The 13908-nt window shown below is 53.8% G+C and overlaps 2 protein-coding genes across 2 annotated transcripts in view; one reads left to right on the forward strand and one right to left on the reverse strand.

Moving 5' to 3' along the window:
- The window catches only part of Ubash3a (ubiquitin associated and SH3 domain containing A), a 29903-nt gene extending 23936 nt beyond the window's left edge, over positions 1-5967 (reverse strand). The window contains exons 1-3 of the mRNA XM_003463961.3: positions 5821-5967; positions 4492-4545; positions 1461-1647 (exon numbers count right to left, since the gene is read on the reverse strand). Coding sequence (XP_003464009.1) covers positions 1461-1647; positions 4492-4545; positions 5821-5933 — 354 coding nt within the window. The 5' untranslated portion in view covers positions 5934-5967. The remainder of the gene's footprint in view (positions 1-1460; positions 1648-4491; positions 4546-5820) is intronic.
- A 6114-nt stretch (positions 5968-12081) lies between these two features.
- The window catches only part of Tmprss3 (transmembrane serine protease 3), a 28412-nt gene continuing 26585 nt past the window's right edge, over positions 12082-13908 (forward strand). Inside the window, exons 1-2 of the mRNA XM_013146076.3 lie at positions 12082-12183; positions 13332-13476. Coding sequence (XP_013001530.3) covers positions 12166-12183; positions 13332-13476 — 163 coding nt within the window. The 5' untranslated portion in view covers positions 12082-12165. The remainder of the gene's footprint in view (positions 12184-13331; positions 13477-13908) is intronic.

Here is a 13908-nt window from a genome sequence, read left to right on the forward strand (position 1 = left end):
TCTCTCCTGAGGGTCTTCACGAAGTGCGATCAAAAATACAGTGACCGCACCACTGAGCTCCTCCACAGTGAGGCAGCTTGTAAACCTACCACGCTGCGTTCTCATCCGCCTTGGTCACCAGAACTGGTTCCATGTGACTTCCGGCTTCTCTCCAGAGGCAGAATGACCGTGAAAGGGAAATGATCTGAACCAGCGGAGGACACTGAGGTTCAGGCAGGACAGCACCACTAAAGACCCTTGGGAGAGAGAACCCCAGAGCTGCGGCAGGAAGGGCCAGGATGAGGCCGGTGTGCCGGATACCAAGAGGTGCGTGGGAGGGGACTCAGAGCAATGTGTCTTCCCTATGATAAAGTTTTGAAATTCAAGCGGCCCCTGCCCTCGGTGGCACCGGTGACCCCCTTGGCAGATCTGCCCTAGATCTGGTGCTCATTTTCTGCTCTTTTAGGTAAACTCTTTCAGACTGGACTCACCTCCCAGTGCCCGGCTTGGGGCCCTTTGTCCCTCCTGTCCCTTTCCCAGGTCCAGCTGGTCTGGTCCCACTGCCTCACCCTCATCCTCACTGGCCCTGGTCCTGCCTCTTGCTCCCCACTCTCCGCTTTGCTGGAGTTACAGCCCCCTTCAGGGAATCCTGGGGGATGGTGCTCACACCCCCATACCCAGATAGGTGTGGAGCCTGGGCTGCTGGATTTAGTTTGTTTGTGTTTGGTATTTTGAGACAGAGTCTCAAGATGTAGTCCAGGCTGGCCTTGAACTCACTGTGCAGCCTGGGTGATGGAACTCGTGGCCATCCTCCTGCCTCAGCCTCCTGAATGCTGGGACTTTAGGTGTGTGGCACTGCTTTTGCTCTCCTGGTTCTGAGGCACATAGGAGAGAAGATGGGCGAGCTGGGGGCTGGCTGTCTCCCCCATCTGCCGGCTTTGGCCTCCTCTGCCAAGCAGCCCCGGGGTAGCCTTCTAGCTCCCCTCTATGCTCCTGTTCCATCTTCTATATAAAGCGCTGGCCCTAGGACAGGGATACATCCTGCATCTGTGATCACCGCTCTGCCACCCACTCATCAGCTGATTTGTCACATGGTTAGGAAGCTCCTTCCCACTCTGAGAAACATGCTGGCCTCTGGGTATAAAAACAAGGAGTATATCTGCCTCTCCAGGGGGTTTGGGCTGGGGAAGGACACGGAGCTGCGCCTTCCCAGGACAGGAAATGCCATTGGAGACGTAGACAAGGAGAGGGGACACACAAGACACAGCACTGCCTTCTGCCTGGACATCAAGGGAAGACTTAGAAGGAATCAATGAGCAAGCTCCTTCAGGTGAATAGGAGTTCATCAAGTGAAAGAAAGGTTAGTGGACACAGCAGACCCAGCTGATGCTGCAGATCTGGAGCATGTGTTAGAAGCCAGCCGTGTCCTTCCTGGCCTCGCTGCCCCAGAAGCGGGCTGCTGGTGCCCCGGACCGACTTACCGTGAAGAAGTCACAGAGCGTCACGTGCGGGAAGACCTCGTGGGCCCTGTTCTTGGCGCACTGCCGCTTGCTCTCCCTCCAGAACTCCTGCAGCCTCTCGAGCAGGGGCCCCGTGGGGCAGAGGAAGAGGGCATACTCCTGGGGGATGGGGTCGTCCAGGGAAGGGTCCTTGCAGTGGCTGTGCAGCCTGCAACAGAGAACGGGCACCTTCACGGGCGTCGCCGCGGCCAGGCGGCCACCAAGTGCACAGCCCAGAGAGTTCCGGCTGGTTCCAGGCAGGAGCCGTGTCTGAGACAAGGAAGGAAAGCGGCAGGAAGACTCCGACGGGGCTACCAGTGACCTCAGAGGTCCAGACAATGCCTCTGCAGTGCTGGGAAAGTTTATGGGAAAAATTCACGTTTTTCTTCTATGATGAACTTTAAATTAAACGTTGAAAATCAAAAGCATGCAAGCTAACAAAAAAAGAAAAAGTAGGTGAGTTTGGGTGGCTGTGATGTTTTCTTTCAGTTCAGTTACTTTTGGAAGCAAGCTGACAAAGAACCCGGGATGGGAACTCACCCTTTTAACAATAAACACAGAGATGAAGACAACCTCGACCTCGTTCTGTCCCCTGATTAAATGGATGAGGTTTTCCTGGAGGAATAAAAATTCCCAGCATGTCAAAGGCACAGCAAGGCTGTGAGACACCGTGAGGAGCTCATGGGGAGCAGTTAAGCCATGCATCTGGAACCTTAGGGTACCCCGACCTGCGACTGCCTCTGGGAAGGGGTGCAGAACGTCGGGAGGAGTCTCACAGGAGAGAAGGGCACTTCAGTGACAGGAAGGCTATTTATCAAGTGTTCGTTAAAATTCCTGGTTTTAAGGGCTTCCCGTGATGTGGGATGAGCTCCAGAGGTGACGTAGGGTTGGGAGCAGGGTGCAGCCCCAGGGGAGGTGTTGGTCCTGCCCAGCGCATCCCTCTAATAAAGTAGACGCAGTGAGATCGGTGCCTACACTAAGTGTTGATGCTTTAAAAAGTTATTGTCGTAAAAAAAGCGTTGCCGTTTATTCCTCCCAAATCCTCCTCCTCACCTTCCGTGTCCTTATACCGGCTGCTTCCTGCAGCAGCTCTGGAGTCCTCTTTCCCGAGGGTCTTTAGTGCCTCGCTGTCCTGAATCAACTCAAAACACTGACCTCTCATGGTCACTTTGTCTCTGGGGAGGAGCCGGGAGTCCCACAGTGCTGGCTCCGGTGACTGAGGTGGGTCAGGATGCAGTCACATGTTTACGAGCTGCCTTTCTGTCCGATGGCGCTCAACAGTAGAGTCACCATATTTCTGTTCACAGCTCACACAGACCCTCAGGAAAGAGGACTCCAGAGCTGCTGCGGGAAGTGGCCAGGACAGCGGACGAGTGTAGGAAGGCGGGGGAGGGTTCGGAGGGGAGTTGTGGCAGGACGTCTCTCTGGGCAGTAACTTTTCTTTAGCCATTTAAACATTCACGTTTCGTATACGGAGTCTGGCAGCCTCTTCTCCAGTTCACTCTTGTCCCTGGGTTAGTCCCGAGGAAGAATTCGTTTTGTTTTCTAACGGAAGTTTAACCACAGGTCTGTAGCCTGCACGGTGCGAATTTTATATAAATCATGAGCTATCTGTCCTTGTGTTCCCTGCTGTCAGCCACGTAGGCTGATGGGAGAAGTGACGCACGGCCCGTCACACACACGTGCAATACTGCGCTCGTCCTTACTGGTTTCCTTAGCGTGTCAATTCCTCTCTTCCTTTTAAAGATTCCCAGTGCTGCAGCCAAGATGTCTATGCCTGTCTCCTCTTGCCCTCTGTGTTCCGGGAACACGCTGGCATGCATGTGTGCCCGCAGACCTCATGGGATGGTAGCGTGTGTGTCCCTGGGTGGAGTCTGGGGACCCAGTTCCTCACAGCTCCATGAATTTTGACTTGGGGCTGGTGTCGAGTTGGATTGGCAAAGAGGGCCCTGGGTGGCCCAGTGCCCCCGGAGTGTCACTGCCTCACCCTGGCCCTGTGGTCCAGAGGCAGACACTGAGCCGGTGGGGACTGGCTATGGCCCTCATCCTTGTGATCCCTGTCAGTCTCTCCAGCCTGCATGGGCGGGGAAGACACCACTACCTTGTGGACCTAGCCCTTTCTCAGTGACGGTGTCTCCATCCGAGCGGGAAGTTCCCGGGGAGAGTCCCCTCAGGGCTCTCAGAGCAAGAAACAGTGGCACCCCTGGTACCGATAAAAATGAAACACACACACACACACACACACACACACACACACACACACACACAGAAAGAAACAGTGGCACAAGCCTGGCCCATCCGCCCACCTGGCGCTCTCCAGTTTTACCGTGTGAGCTCCTGGGCATAGGACCATCAGTGAGTGGAAGGGATCTGAGAGCGGGATGATCTTTCCTTACTTTCCTTTTTTCTCTATTCTTTCCTCCTTTCTTTCATGGGGGTTGAACCCAGGGCCTTCCCACTGAGTTACACCCCTTGTTTTTGGGGTTATTTTATTTTGTGATAGGATCTTGCTGAATTACTACTTGTCCCAGCTGGGCTCAATCTTGCAGTCCTCCTGCCTCAGCCTCCCCTGGTGCTGGGATTCCAGTGTGGGCCACGGTGCCTGGCCCGGCCCTTTCTTTTTTCATGTGGCCATAATGGATGCTCTGTATTGAGGCATTGAAGAATGGAGGTATCGAAGAAAACTGAGTGTTTCTGTGGGAGTCAGGTTTGAATTAAGTCAGATTTTTGCAGGGTGCAGGAGATCAAACTCAGGAGCTCACCCATGCTGGGCACAGGCTTCACCGCTGAGCCCTGAGTCAGATTTCCCCAAGTGGAAATCCGAAGGCTTTTCACTCCATCTCACAGCAGCGCTGTGCTCCCTGTGCCGGGTGCTGGGTACTGGCAGATTATCTCATCTCACTCTTGTTGCTTCTCTGTCCTCACCAGGGGGTCCTGGGCCCCTTCTGGGGTCCCCGGGAGCAGAGCCCCCAGCATAGCCCAGTCCTCCCCAGGGCCACTGCACCACACTCACCAGCTGGAGGCCTCCTCCACGGTCTTTCTCCCAGTGGCTGCCAGCGCCTTCAGCCTGCAGAGACGTGGGGGGGGGGGTCAGGGAGAAGCATGTGCTCCACCTGCCCCTTGTGGCTCCGGGGCTTCCCTGGGGGCTCCCTGCAGGTGGGTCCCCAGCCTCCGATGTCCCCTGGCTTTCTGGCATTGCTGTGCCAGGTGTGAGTTCACTGAGCTGGATTTAGCTGAGCCAGACTAAGCTGACTGAGTGTATGGGGCCTGCTGCTGTCTGCTGGACCCCGACGGGGATGCGGCCTGCTGGAGAGGTTTGGGCAGAGAGGCCCCCGGTGGGGCCGTGCAAGGCCCGCCTTTCCATGCCCACGTGTGTGCACTGTATAAATGAGAGGGATCTTGGGGCCAGCTTGTCTTGGGTGCTGAGTGTGAGAGGGATTTGGTGGCACCGGGAGCCAGCTTGAGGCTGCCCTGGCCACCCACTGCTGTTCCTAGACCTCGGCGTCTTTGTCCAGAACCGAGGGCATAGCTCGGCGTGGCCCCCTGCATGCACCTGACTCCACTTCCCGCTTGCTGGGTGCTCAGCTGTCGCCTACATCATGGTGACACCAAAGCACCGATCTGTGGGGGAAGCAAGGGCCTCTGGCCCCAGGCTGCTTCCTCCAGCGTTCGAGGTTTGCTTCCAAGTGCCAAGGAATGGAGAGCACCTCCCCTAGCCCTGGGGTGCCTTGAGTTTATTCCTGACGTGTCCCCTCTCTCCCTTTTCTTCCCAAAGGGTCTCAGTATGTTGCCCAGGCTGGTCTCAAATCCTTGGGTTCCAGAGACTCTGAGCCTTGGGAGTGGAGGGCTCACCACACCCAGCTCACTCCTGTCATTTCCTAACTGTCGTGCTTTGTGCTTCCAATGATGCGGTGTTTTCCCCAGGGACAGGTGGCTTTCCCTGTGTGGTTCAGAAACCTGGCCCAAGGGTTCTTTCCGTGGGCCTGGCATCAAAAACACACCTGGGGTTGGAGATGTCACCTTCAGAGCCACTTAGCCACCTTGAAATGTCACCTTCAGAGCCACTTAGCTGTACAAGAGGTCGCCACAGGCCCCAACTTCCTCCAAAGCCCTAGAAATGGGGGCAACCAGGGTGACATGTGGCTTCTAATGTGTGTGACTGTCAAGGTCTCCTGTTAGTCGGCCAGCAGGGCTGCTGCTTCAGCTGCTAAGGTCGCTCGGGGTGAAAGAGCAGAGGGGGCTTCTGCTAAGAACTCCTTCACCCGGCACCAGCGCCAGCCCACCCACTTCCACCGCTAAAGGGCTGGCCCAGATGCCCAGGGTCCCAGCTGCCTGTACTCACGCGGTGTGCGCTGGGAAGCCCAGGGCCAGGAGCGGGTCCAGCAGCGAGGGGGTGCTGTGGCCCTTGAGCTTGTTGCTGACCTTGGCGTAGAGCTGCGTCTCCCCTGCTGCCATCTCTTCCTGCCCTGGGCTGCGCCAGGCGCCTACAGATAAAGCAGAGCTGGGGCGGAGGGGAGGAGACAGGGCTGAAAAGCAAAACCTCAAGCCTTTTTGATGTCTCTGACACAACCAATATCCTGTTTGTAGGGGCGCTAGTCCTCGTGCCCTCTCTGCAAGGTGCTGGGGTCTGCCCACCCCAGCGGGGCACGTGAAGGGGTGAGCCGAGGACCAGGGAGTAGAAGTCAGGCCGGGCTTTTGTCTGGGGCCCCAGGGGCCACCTGCCCTCAGTGACCCTGGCCCTAGTCCCCATGTCTGCATGTTAGACATTAAACTACCCCACATCCACTGGCCCTGCTTGTCCTGAAATCTTTCTGGCCATTCAGTTATTCACTGATTTGTTTTTGATTTTTAAACATTTATTTAAATTTGAACATGCCAAAAGTCGAAGAATCACTTCGACTTCAGCAATTTCCATGCAGTGAGCACACACTCCCTGGTCTCCCAGGGACTGCAGCTGGGGGAGTTTTGAACACCTGCCCTGGGGTGCCTTGGGAGACACTCGAGGTGGTCATGACTGTGGGAGGAGAGGTGTCACAGGGAGAGGCCAGGATGTGGACAGCAAAGTCTGCAAAACCAAGAGTAACCTGGCTCCTGGTGTCTGGTGCAGGATGGAGAGACCCTGCTCTGGAATTTTCCTGGGACCCCTAGCCCTCTCCTGGAGCCCTCCACCAGCGCAGGGGCCATCAGCTGTGCGTGCATGACTAGTTTCCTTGTGAAATCAGTGTCGCTGCCTGTGACTGTAGCGAGCTCGCCATCAGTGCGCGTAGTGTTAATTAGACCAGTCTAGCACAGGCCTCTTCCCATCTCTTGGCTGCTGTGCCCTGGGGCAGATGGGACAGTTTATCTTCTCACCAGCAGATAATGAGAGTTTGGCTGCTCTGCTGCCGTGTGTGCACTTGGGATTGTCAGCCTCTTAAACATTAGCCATCCTGCCGGGGGAGTGGTGGTCCTCACTGGGGTTGTGACTCCTGTCTCTGGGTTGGATAAGGATTCTGAGACCCTTTCGTGGATTCCTTGGCCATTTGAGTATCTCTGGGGAAGTGCTTGTTCATAGCATCTGCTGTTTTGTTTTTTTCATGGGGTGACTTGCTTTTTCTTATCAATTTGTGGGACCTCTGGTTATTGGGTTCTGCATCCTGTTTACTCGCTTTGATAAAAACGGTCTCCTGTGTACTGTTCTGGAAGCTTTATTACTTTTACCTTTCACACTTAGCGCTATGATTCATTTGAATTAATTTCATGTGCAGTGTGAGGTAGGGATCAGGTTTCACTCATTTTTCCCATTGACAACTCTATTATTTGCCCAGAGTAGAATATTTATCACAAATATTTATTGTAAATCATAAGACTGTTTCTGGCTCTGTTCTGTGTCTTGTTCCTTCTGTCAGGTTTGGTGCTCGTTCTGCACAGTCGTGCTAAGCTCGCTGACTTTTGTCTCCTTCGGGATTGTCTTGAGTCCTCTAGACCTGCTGCTCTTCCCCATCCATTTAAGAATCAGGTCGTTGCTGTGTGTAGTGGAGATTTGAAAACACCTACACTCATGGCCCCGTGATTTCCAACAAGGTGCTGACGTACTTCCAAGAGGGAGCAGGATAATGGTGCTGGGAATGGCACGTCCACATGGGGTGCCCCTCAACTCCCACTTCATAGCATGCACAGAGGTGAACTTGAAATGCATGGTGGGCTCACATGTGAATCTAAAACTATGAGCCCTATTTTTGGTACTGGGAATCAAATTCAGGACCTCGCCTTTGCCAGGCGGGTGCTGTGCTGCTGAGCTGTACCCCTGGCCCAAACTAGGAGACTTCTAGAAGGAAACCTGGGAGAAAAGACTTGGTATGTTGGAGTTTGCAAACTTTTCTTAGGATATAAAAAGCATGATCCATGAGAGGTCGTAAACTGGAGGCTGATAACATGGATGTCATCAAAATTGTCAACTTCTGCCCCCTTAAAAGACACCATAAAAAACCCCAAAAGGCAAGGCACCGACTGGGAGAGGGTGTCACCACACATGTAACGGGTGTGGACTTGTACCCAAAATATTACACACATCAATGTATGAAATATATTCCTATAGTCAATAAGACATGTCAGTCTAAAAATGAGCAGTATATCTAAACAGACCCTTGGCAAAGGCAGATACATGACCGGGCAGGGAGACTCAATGCCGTTGTTCTTGGGGAGGAAATGCTGACACATATGGCTTCACAGAGCACTGCCTAGACTGCAAGCTGAAGTTGGAAAGACTGGCACACCAGTCAGCTCTTCATGAGAAGGTCAGTGGTTTATTTCGGCTCATGGTTTCACTGGTTCAGTCCATGGGCAGCTGGCTCAGAGGCAGAAACTTCACGGTGCTCAACTCTTGGTAACCAGAAAGCAGGGCAAAGGGGAAGAGTCTGAGAAGAGGGGCCACACTGCCCTGCCAATCTAGTCATCTCTCGAGCCTGTGAAGATTCACCAGGATTAACCGTCACAGTGGACCACACCAGGTTTGGACAAGGTGGCCGGATAATCGAGACTCTCTGACATTGCTGGTAGGATTGTACATCATCCGCTTACTTCCGAAAAACACTTCCATAGTTTTCTCTGAAGGTCAATGCATTTGCTATACGATCAGTTCTACTTTGAGCTTCTAACCAGGCACACATAAAAATATATGTCCATACGCAGAGATTTGTCCCTGGATGCTACTTGCTGTTTTGTTCCTAATTGTTCCTAAAGAAAGCACAGGATGGGTGGATGGGTACACACAGTGGATGGGTACACACAGTGTGGAATATTTAGCCAATAGAGCTGTTCTTGCTTGCTCATGGAAAGGACACGTAGTTTTTCATACAGCAGTGTGCATAGACACAAAAGAGTATTTTGCTGAGTGCGGATCACCACAAAATCCATCCTGCTACCTTCTGTGATCCATTTCAATGAAATTCTAGAAGAGATCAACCCAATCTACAGCAACCAAGAGCAGATTGGTCGTCGCCTGAAGTTAGCGTGGCATAACAAGGTTGATGGAGGTAGATTCCCTGGAGATTCCCTGGCATGCGCAGTGGTAGTTATATGGATGGGCACAGAGGACTAACCTAGATGTCAGAATGGGCACATTTATAGTGTGCCAATTAGACCTCAGCAAAGTTGATATTTTAAAAAAAGAAATGAAAGGAAAGTTGAGGACCACAAAAGGTAATATGTTATTTTCTGCCAAACCAAAAGTGTTGCTGGGATTTTGTTTGGAATTACGCGGAATCTGTAGATCAGTGTGGGGAGGACCAGCATTTTAACTGGTCTTTCTTCCCATGAATGTGCCTCTTAGTAGCTTTTTGTAGTTTTCAGGATGTTCCCTTATACTTTTGATGTTACTATAAATGGTATTATTAAGCAATTTCTGTTTTCATTTGTTTGTTGCTGGCAATAGAAATACAATTTTATACTGATCTCATTTATTAATTCTAAACCCGCCTATTGATTTAAAAATTTTAGAGGTTCTTATGGATTTTCATGTGTTCTGTCTCTAAATAACTACAGTTTACCTCTTTCTAGTCTTTCTGAACTTTATATACTCTTTGCCATTATAGCTCCAAAAAAGGCAACAGCGGATTTTTTGTGTGGTGTTTAAATCAACCTGCTTGCTTGAGACTGACCCTTTGGTCACAAAATGTCATTTCCCTCCCTTCCTTTCCCCTTCTTTTCTATTTTTTTCCTTTTCCTCTTTATTGAGCTACTTTGGGCCACAAATAAGATGTTAAACAATGAATCTAGGGCCTCTTCATGTATTATCTCCATCTGAGAGGAAAAGGTTTCAGCATTTTACCATCCCGGTGTGTCTGCTGTGTTTTCTGTACTATCTTTTTCCCTTTAATTGTACCCCCTTGGGGTGAACCCCTGACACCCGACCCCGCCGCCAGTCTGCTCTGCCCTGAGCTGTGCCCTTGCACTCCCAGCCTGCTGCTTTGGTGAAAAATCATCCACGGTGACTGACACTCAAACTGACGTCCCGAGTAACCACCTTCCGTCCTGGTACCCGAGTGCCCTCTTGGGAGTCCAGCCCTGTGGCTCTCGCGATGTGACCACCGGACTCAGCACTGCGCATCTCTGCAGCTCTGCACCCCTCCATCTGCACCTCCCACCTCCTCTCACCCCTGTCCTGGTCCCACCAATCTCCCTGTGCATTTGTTTCTCTCTCTCCTTCTTTTCTAGACACCACACATCAGCTGGAGTGGCAGCCTCTGCCTTCCCTGGCCTGCATCTCGTGGGGTCCCCAGGCCCATGGTCCTTTCTCTCTGAGGGATTCAGAGATGTGGTAATTTCATGATCAAACAATTTATCTAGAATTTGAAAGTCTAGAAATAGACAGAGCTCATTGCCCACAAGAGAGAAATGGATGTGGGGCCGACTGAGTGCCTCTGTTTAATCTGCCTTTCTCTGATAAATCACCAGCAGCTCTGAGAGCACTGGGCCTGGCACACACACTACTGGTTCACATGTTCCCATGCCTTGGCTTAAAGCAGGAACTGTGCTGCCTGTGCCCGCCAGGAAACGCCCACCTTCTTCTCCCTGCTTCAGGGCCAGCAGCGCAAAAGGCTCCTGGGCCTCAGGCGGGGAGTGTCCACGCTTTCCTGCCCAGGGGACATCAGGATGGGAGGCCTCCTCTTCTGAGTGTGCCAGCCCCAGACGTGGTCACGTCTCTGATTCTGGAATGTTCTCTCCTGACCTGGAGGGAATTGGTCTGTAGGAGACTTTCCCAGTGGCATTTTACAGGGAAGGTGTCCTGCCACCTGCACGACCATCCCTGGGAGACCTGTTTGACCCTGGGCCCCTTGTCCAACACCCCTGTTGATAAGACCTCATGGTGGCTATTGATGATCTGTAGTGGCCAGCTCCCCTGGGTGTACCATCCACATTGCACGGTCATGGTGGTGCTGGGCCCTGGGGCTCAGGATGAGGGGACAGCCCACACTGTTCCCTGGGTTTCTCATCACCTCCAGTGCACAGTTCAAAGTAAAGGACTCACGGTGCTTCCCTCTTGTCCCTGTCTGGGGGCAGAGGTCCGTCTCAGGCTGGCATGTCCACATTCAGAGGACTGCACACACCCAAGCCCTGGTGTGTCTTCCCTGGTTGGAAGTGGAGGGGGTCGGGCCCCTGGAGACAACCTGGTCTCTCCCTTGCTCCTGGCCAGGTGCTCTGGGCTTGCCCCGCCCCCACTGTCTCCTCAGCTCTCCTCTGCCTGGCAGGTCCTGCCCTCTGGCACCACCCTGCCCTGCAGCAGCCCTGCCGGGACACATGGGTCCCTGTTGCTCTGGCTGCCTTTCACCGGCTCCAGTCCTCCGTGGCACCATCTCAAGGAAAGCCCTTCTGACGTCCCGGCCTCCGTGACCTGGGTGTCTTCCTGGCATCCCCATCTCCACTCTGTCCTGGCATGGCCCTGAGGGGCCTGAGACGCACACAGTGCATCCTTTTCCCCACCTTGGAGCTGACGCTCTCTGCCATGGGCAGCCATCCTCCAGTGCCTAGAACACTGTTTTTCCTATCGCCAAGGCCTCCCCTTTCCAGAGGGCTGCTCCAGCTCCACACCCTAGCTCCCCAGGTCTTGCTGTCACCCCCAAGCCTTCCTTGCCTGGTTGGCCCAGACTGCCTGCGAGTTCCCGTCAGGCTCTGTCTATGCTCTCTGGGTCTGGCTCTTGGTGGATGGTGGAGGCAGGGGCTCCCCACTGAGCCATCCAAGTCTGCTCCTGTCCTCCCTGGCCGGAGCCATTGCCCGGGGGGACCAGAGCACATCCTCCTTGCACAGTGCTCAGTGACAAGCACCCCGCCTGGTCCCCTGTCCTTAGGCAGCTACAGGAGCTACTGCACTCAGTCACCCGGAGACAGAACCCCACCCTCAAGGGTCTCTGTCCCCTCGGTGGCCACCTGTTCCCATGCCACAACTCTCCTCTGCAGAGCTTCTGCAAGGCTCCCTCCCGGGGGAAACGGTCCCCTCCTGTCCCCACAGCCGATCCTCCTGGGCCACCTGATAACCACCAGGGCTTGGGTTACACAGAGGCTGCCACAACACCATTGGCCGCGATACGATGCCCACGGTGACAAGGCCCAGTGACTCGGTGAGAGGCCTCCCGCTGGACTCGCCGCTGGCAGCTGCTGCCTGCCTCTCCGGCTTTTACCATGAACAAGGAAATTCCTGCTGCTTCCGACCATGGCGGCTGCAGACACGGTGAGCGATGTGGGCTGAGGACAGAGGCACCAAGAGGTGCCTCCCTCCCTGCGGGTGCTGCTCTCGCGGTGGCGTCTTTTGGGAAGTGTTTGTCTGTGGGTTCTTACTCTTGCTATAGAGATGAACCGCCCGATTAGCCAGAGGCCGGTAGGGCCGGGCAGGGAACACTGCTGCCAGCGGGCTGTGTTCCGATGGCGCCCTAAAGCAGCGCTTGGGAGGGAAGGCCAAGAGGCAGTGTTTAAATGACTCTTGGTCAGTTCTAAGCAGACCTTGGGAAGCAAAGTTCCTTTAAGCGGCCCATGCTTCTCTGTGTTTTGTGAGTGGTAACAGCAGCCAGGAGAGAAATCAGAGCAGACCTGAGGGCCAGGGTTTGCCAGCCCCTAGGGGCTCAGCAGACTCAGCCCTGGGGACGCAGGTGCCCAGGGACAGGCGCGGTACCCAGAGAGTGACCAGGACTTGCCCAGGAGCCCTGCACTCTCACTGCCCCCAGCCCCTCCCAGGAGCCTAGAATGACCACAGCAGGCTCCTCAGCTCCTTGGCCTTCCGCAGGTGGAATCTGAGCTCCAGTTTCTGATGGAAATTGAGTCCCGCAATGGCCTTGGCATGAGCTTCAGCTTCCAGCCACTCCTCACTCAACTATGTGGGGAGGCCCGGTCCCAAGGCCTGGACACTTCCATCCTTAATTAGGTCAGGCAGGGAGAGGCCGTGTCCATGGGGTGCTGCTAATGCCACAGCTAAGGGTCCCTTCCCCAGGGCCAGGCACATCTAGGGGCCCAGCATTACGTGAGTATGGACACTGCTTACCTTTGAGGTAGACAGACCCATGATGGCACAAAGAATTGTGCCTACACGGCTAGGGCTTAGAAGGTCTCTTATGTTCCAAAGAATGACAGTTGCTTCTGAGTGGTTAAAGGGCTTTTCTTTGAAGGTGCCGTTTGATTTTAAGATTGGTTAAATGGACCATGGAAACGCAGTCCTTTGGGGGATTAAGTTTATAGTCTTGCTAATCCTAGAAGCTTTTTGGTTCAGAGGGGGAGATGCCTTTTTGATGAACTGGTCCTGAGTCCCTTTGTGTGGACCTGAAAGATTTAAAATACGACAGATTTGTGGGTGATGCCGGCACGCTCTGCTCTGTTCTTCCTGGGCAGGAGGTGGAGGTGGAGGCAGAGCCCGGTCTCAGAGGCCCTGAGATCGTCACCATGGGGGAGAATGACCCACCTGCTGCTGAGGCGCCCTTCTCTTTCCGGTCACTGTTTGGCCTCGACGACTTGAAAATTAGTCCTATGGCACCAGGTAGGTGGCGTCCAGTGGGGCCTTGTGACATCTGCCCGCTGTGTAGGTGACAGATATGGCTGAGGGAACAGGGTGGAGGGGTCCTCTCTGTGCACCGTCACCTCAAGGCTGGACACCTACTGTCTTCAGTTTTTAGAATCCCAGAGAGACAAGGGGGTGATTTTGCCTAGCTGCTGGCTGACTCTCTAGAGACAGATATTTTACTCTGTGGTTGGGGGTTTTCAGACATTGGTGGCCCTGGTCCATCCTGGAGGAGGACAGATCTTGGCCAGGAAATCTCAGGGAATCCTGAGAAGCAGAGGCTGCCAACCCTCTCTGAAACCCTAAAACAAGCTGTCTGCACATCCCCAAAAGGCTCAGAGTCTGGATTAAAATCTGACAGCACCTGACAGCTGCTCTCAGCAACCAGAGGCAGAAGCTGCTTTTGCAAAT

This window comes from Cavia porcellus, unplaced genomic scaffold (genome assembly GCF_034190915.1).
Source record: "Cavia porcellus strain 051 isolate PalLab524CR breed Dunkin Hartley unplaced genomic scaffold, mCavPor4.1 scaffold_15, whole genome shotgun sequence".
NCBI classification, from domain to species: domain Eukaryota; kingdom Metazoa; phylum Chordata; class Mammalia; order Rodentia; family Caviidae; genus Cavia; species Cavia porcellus.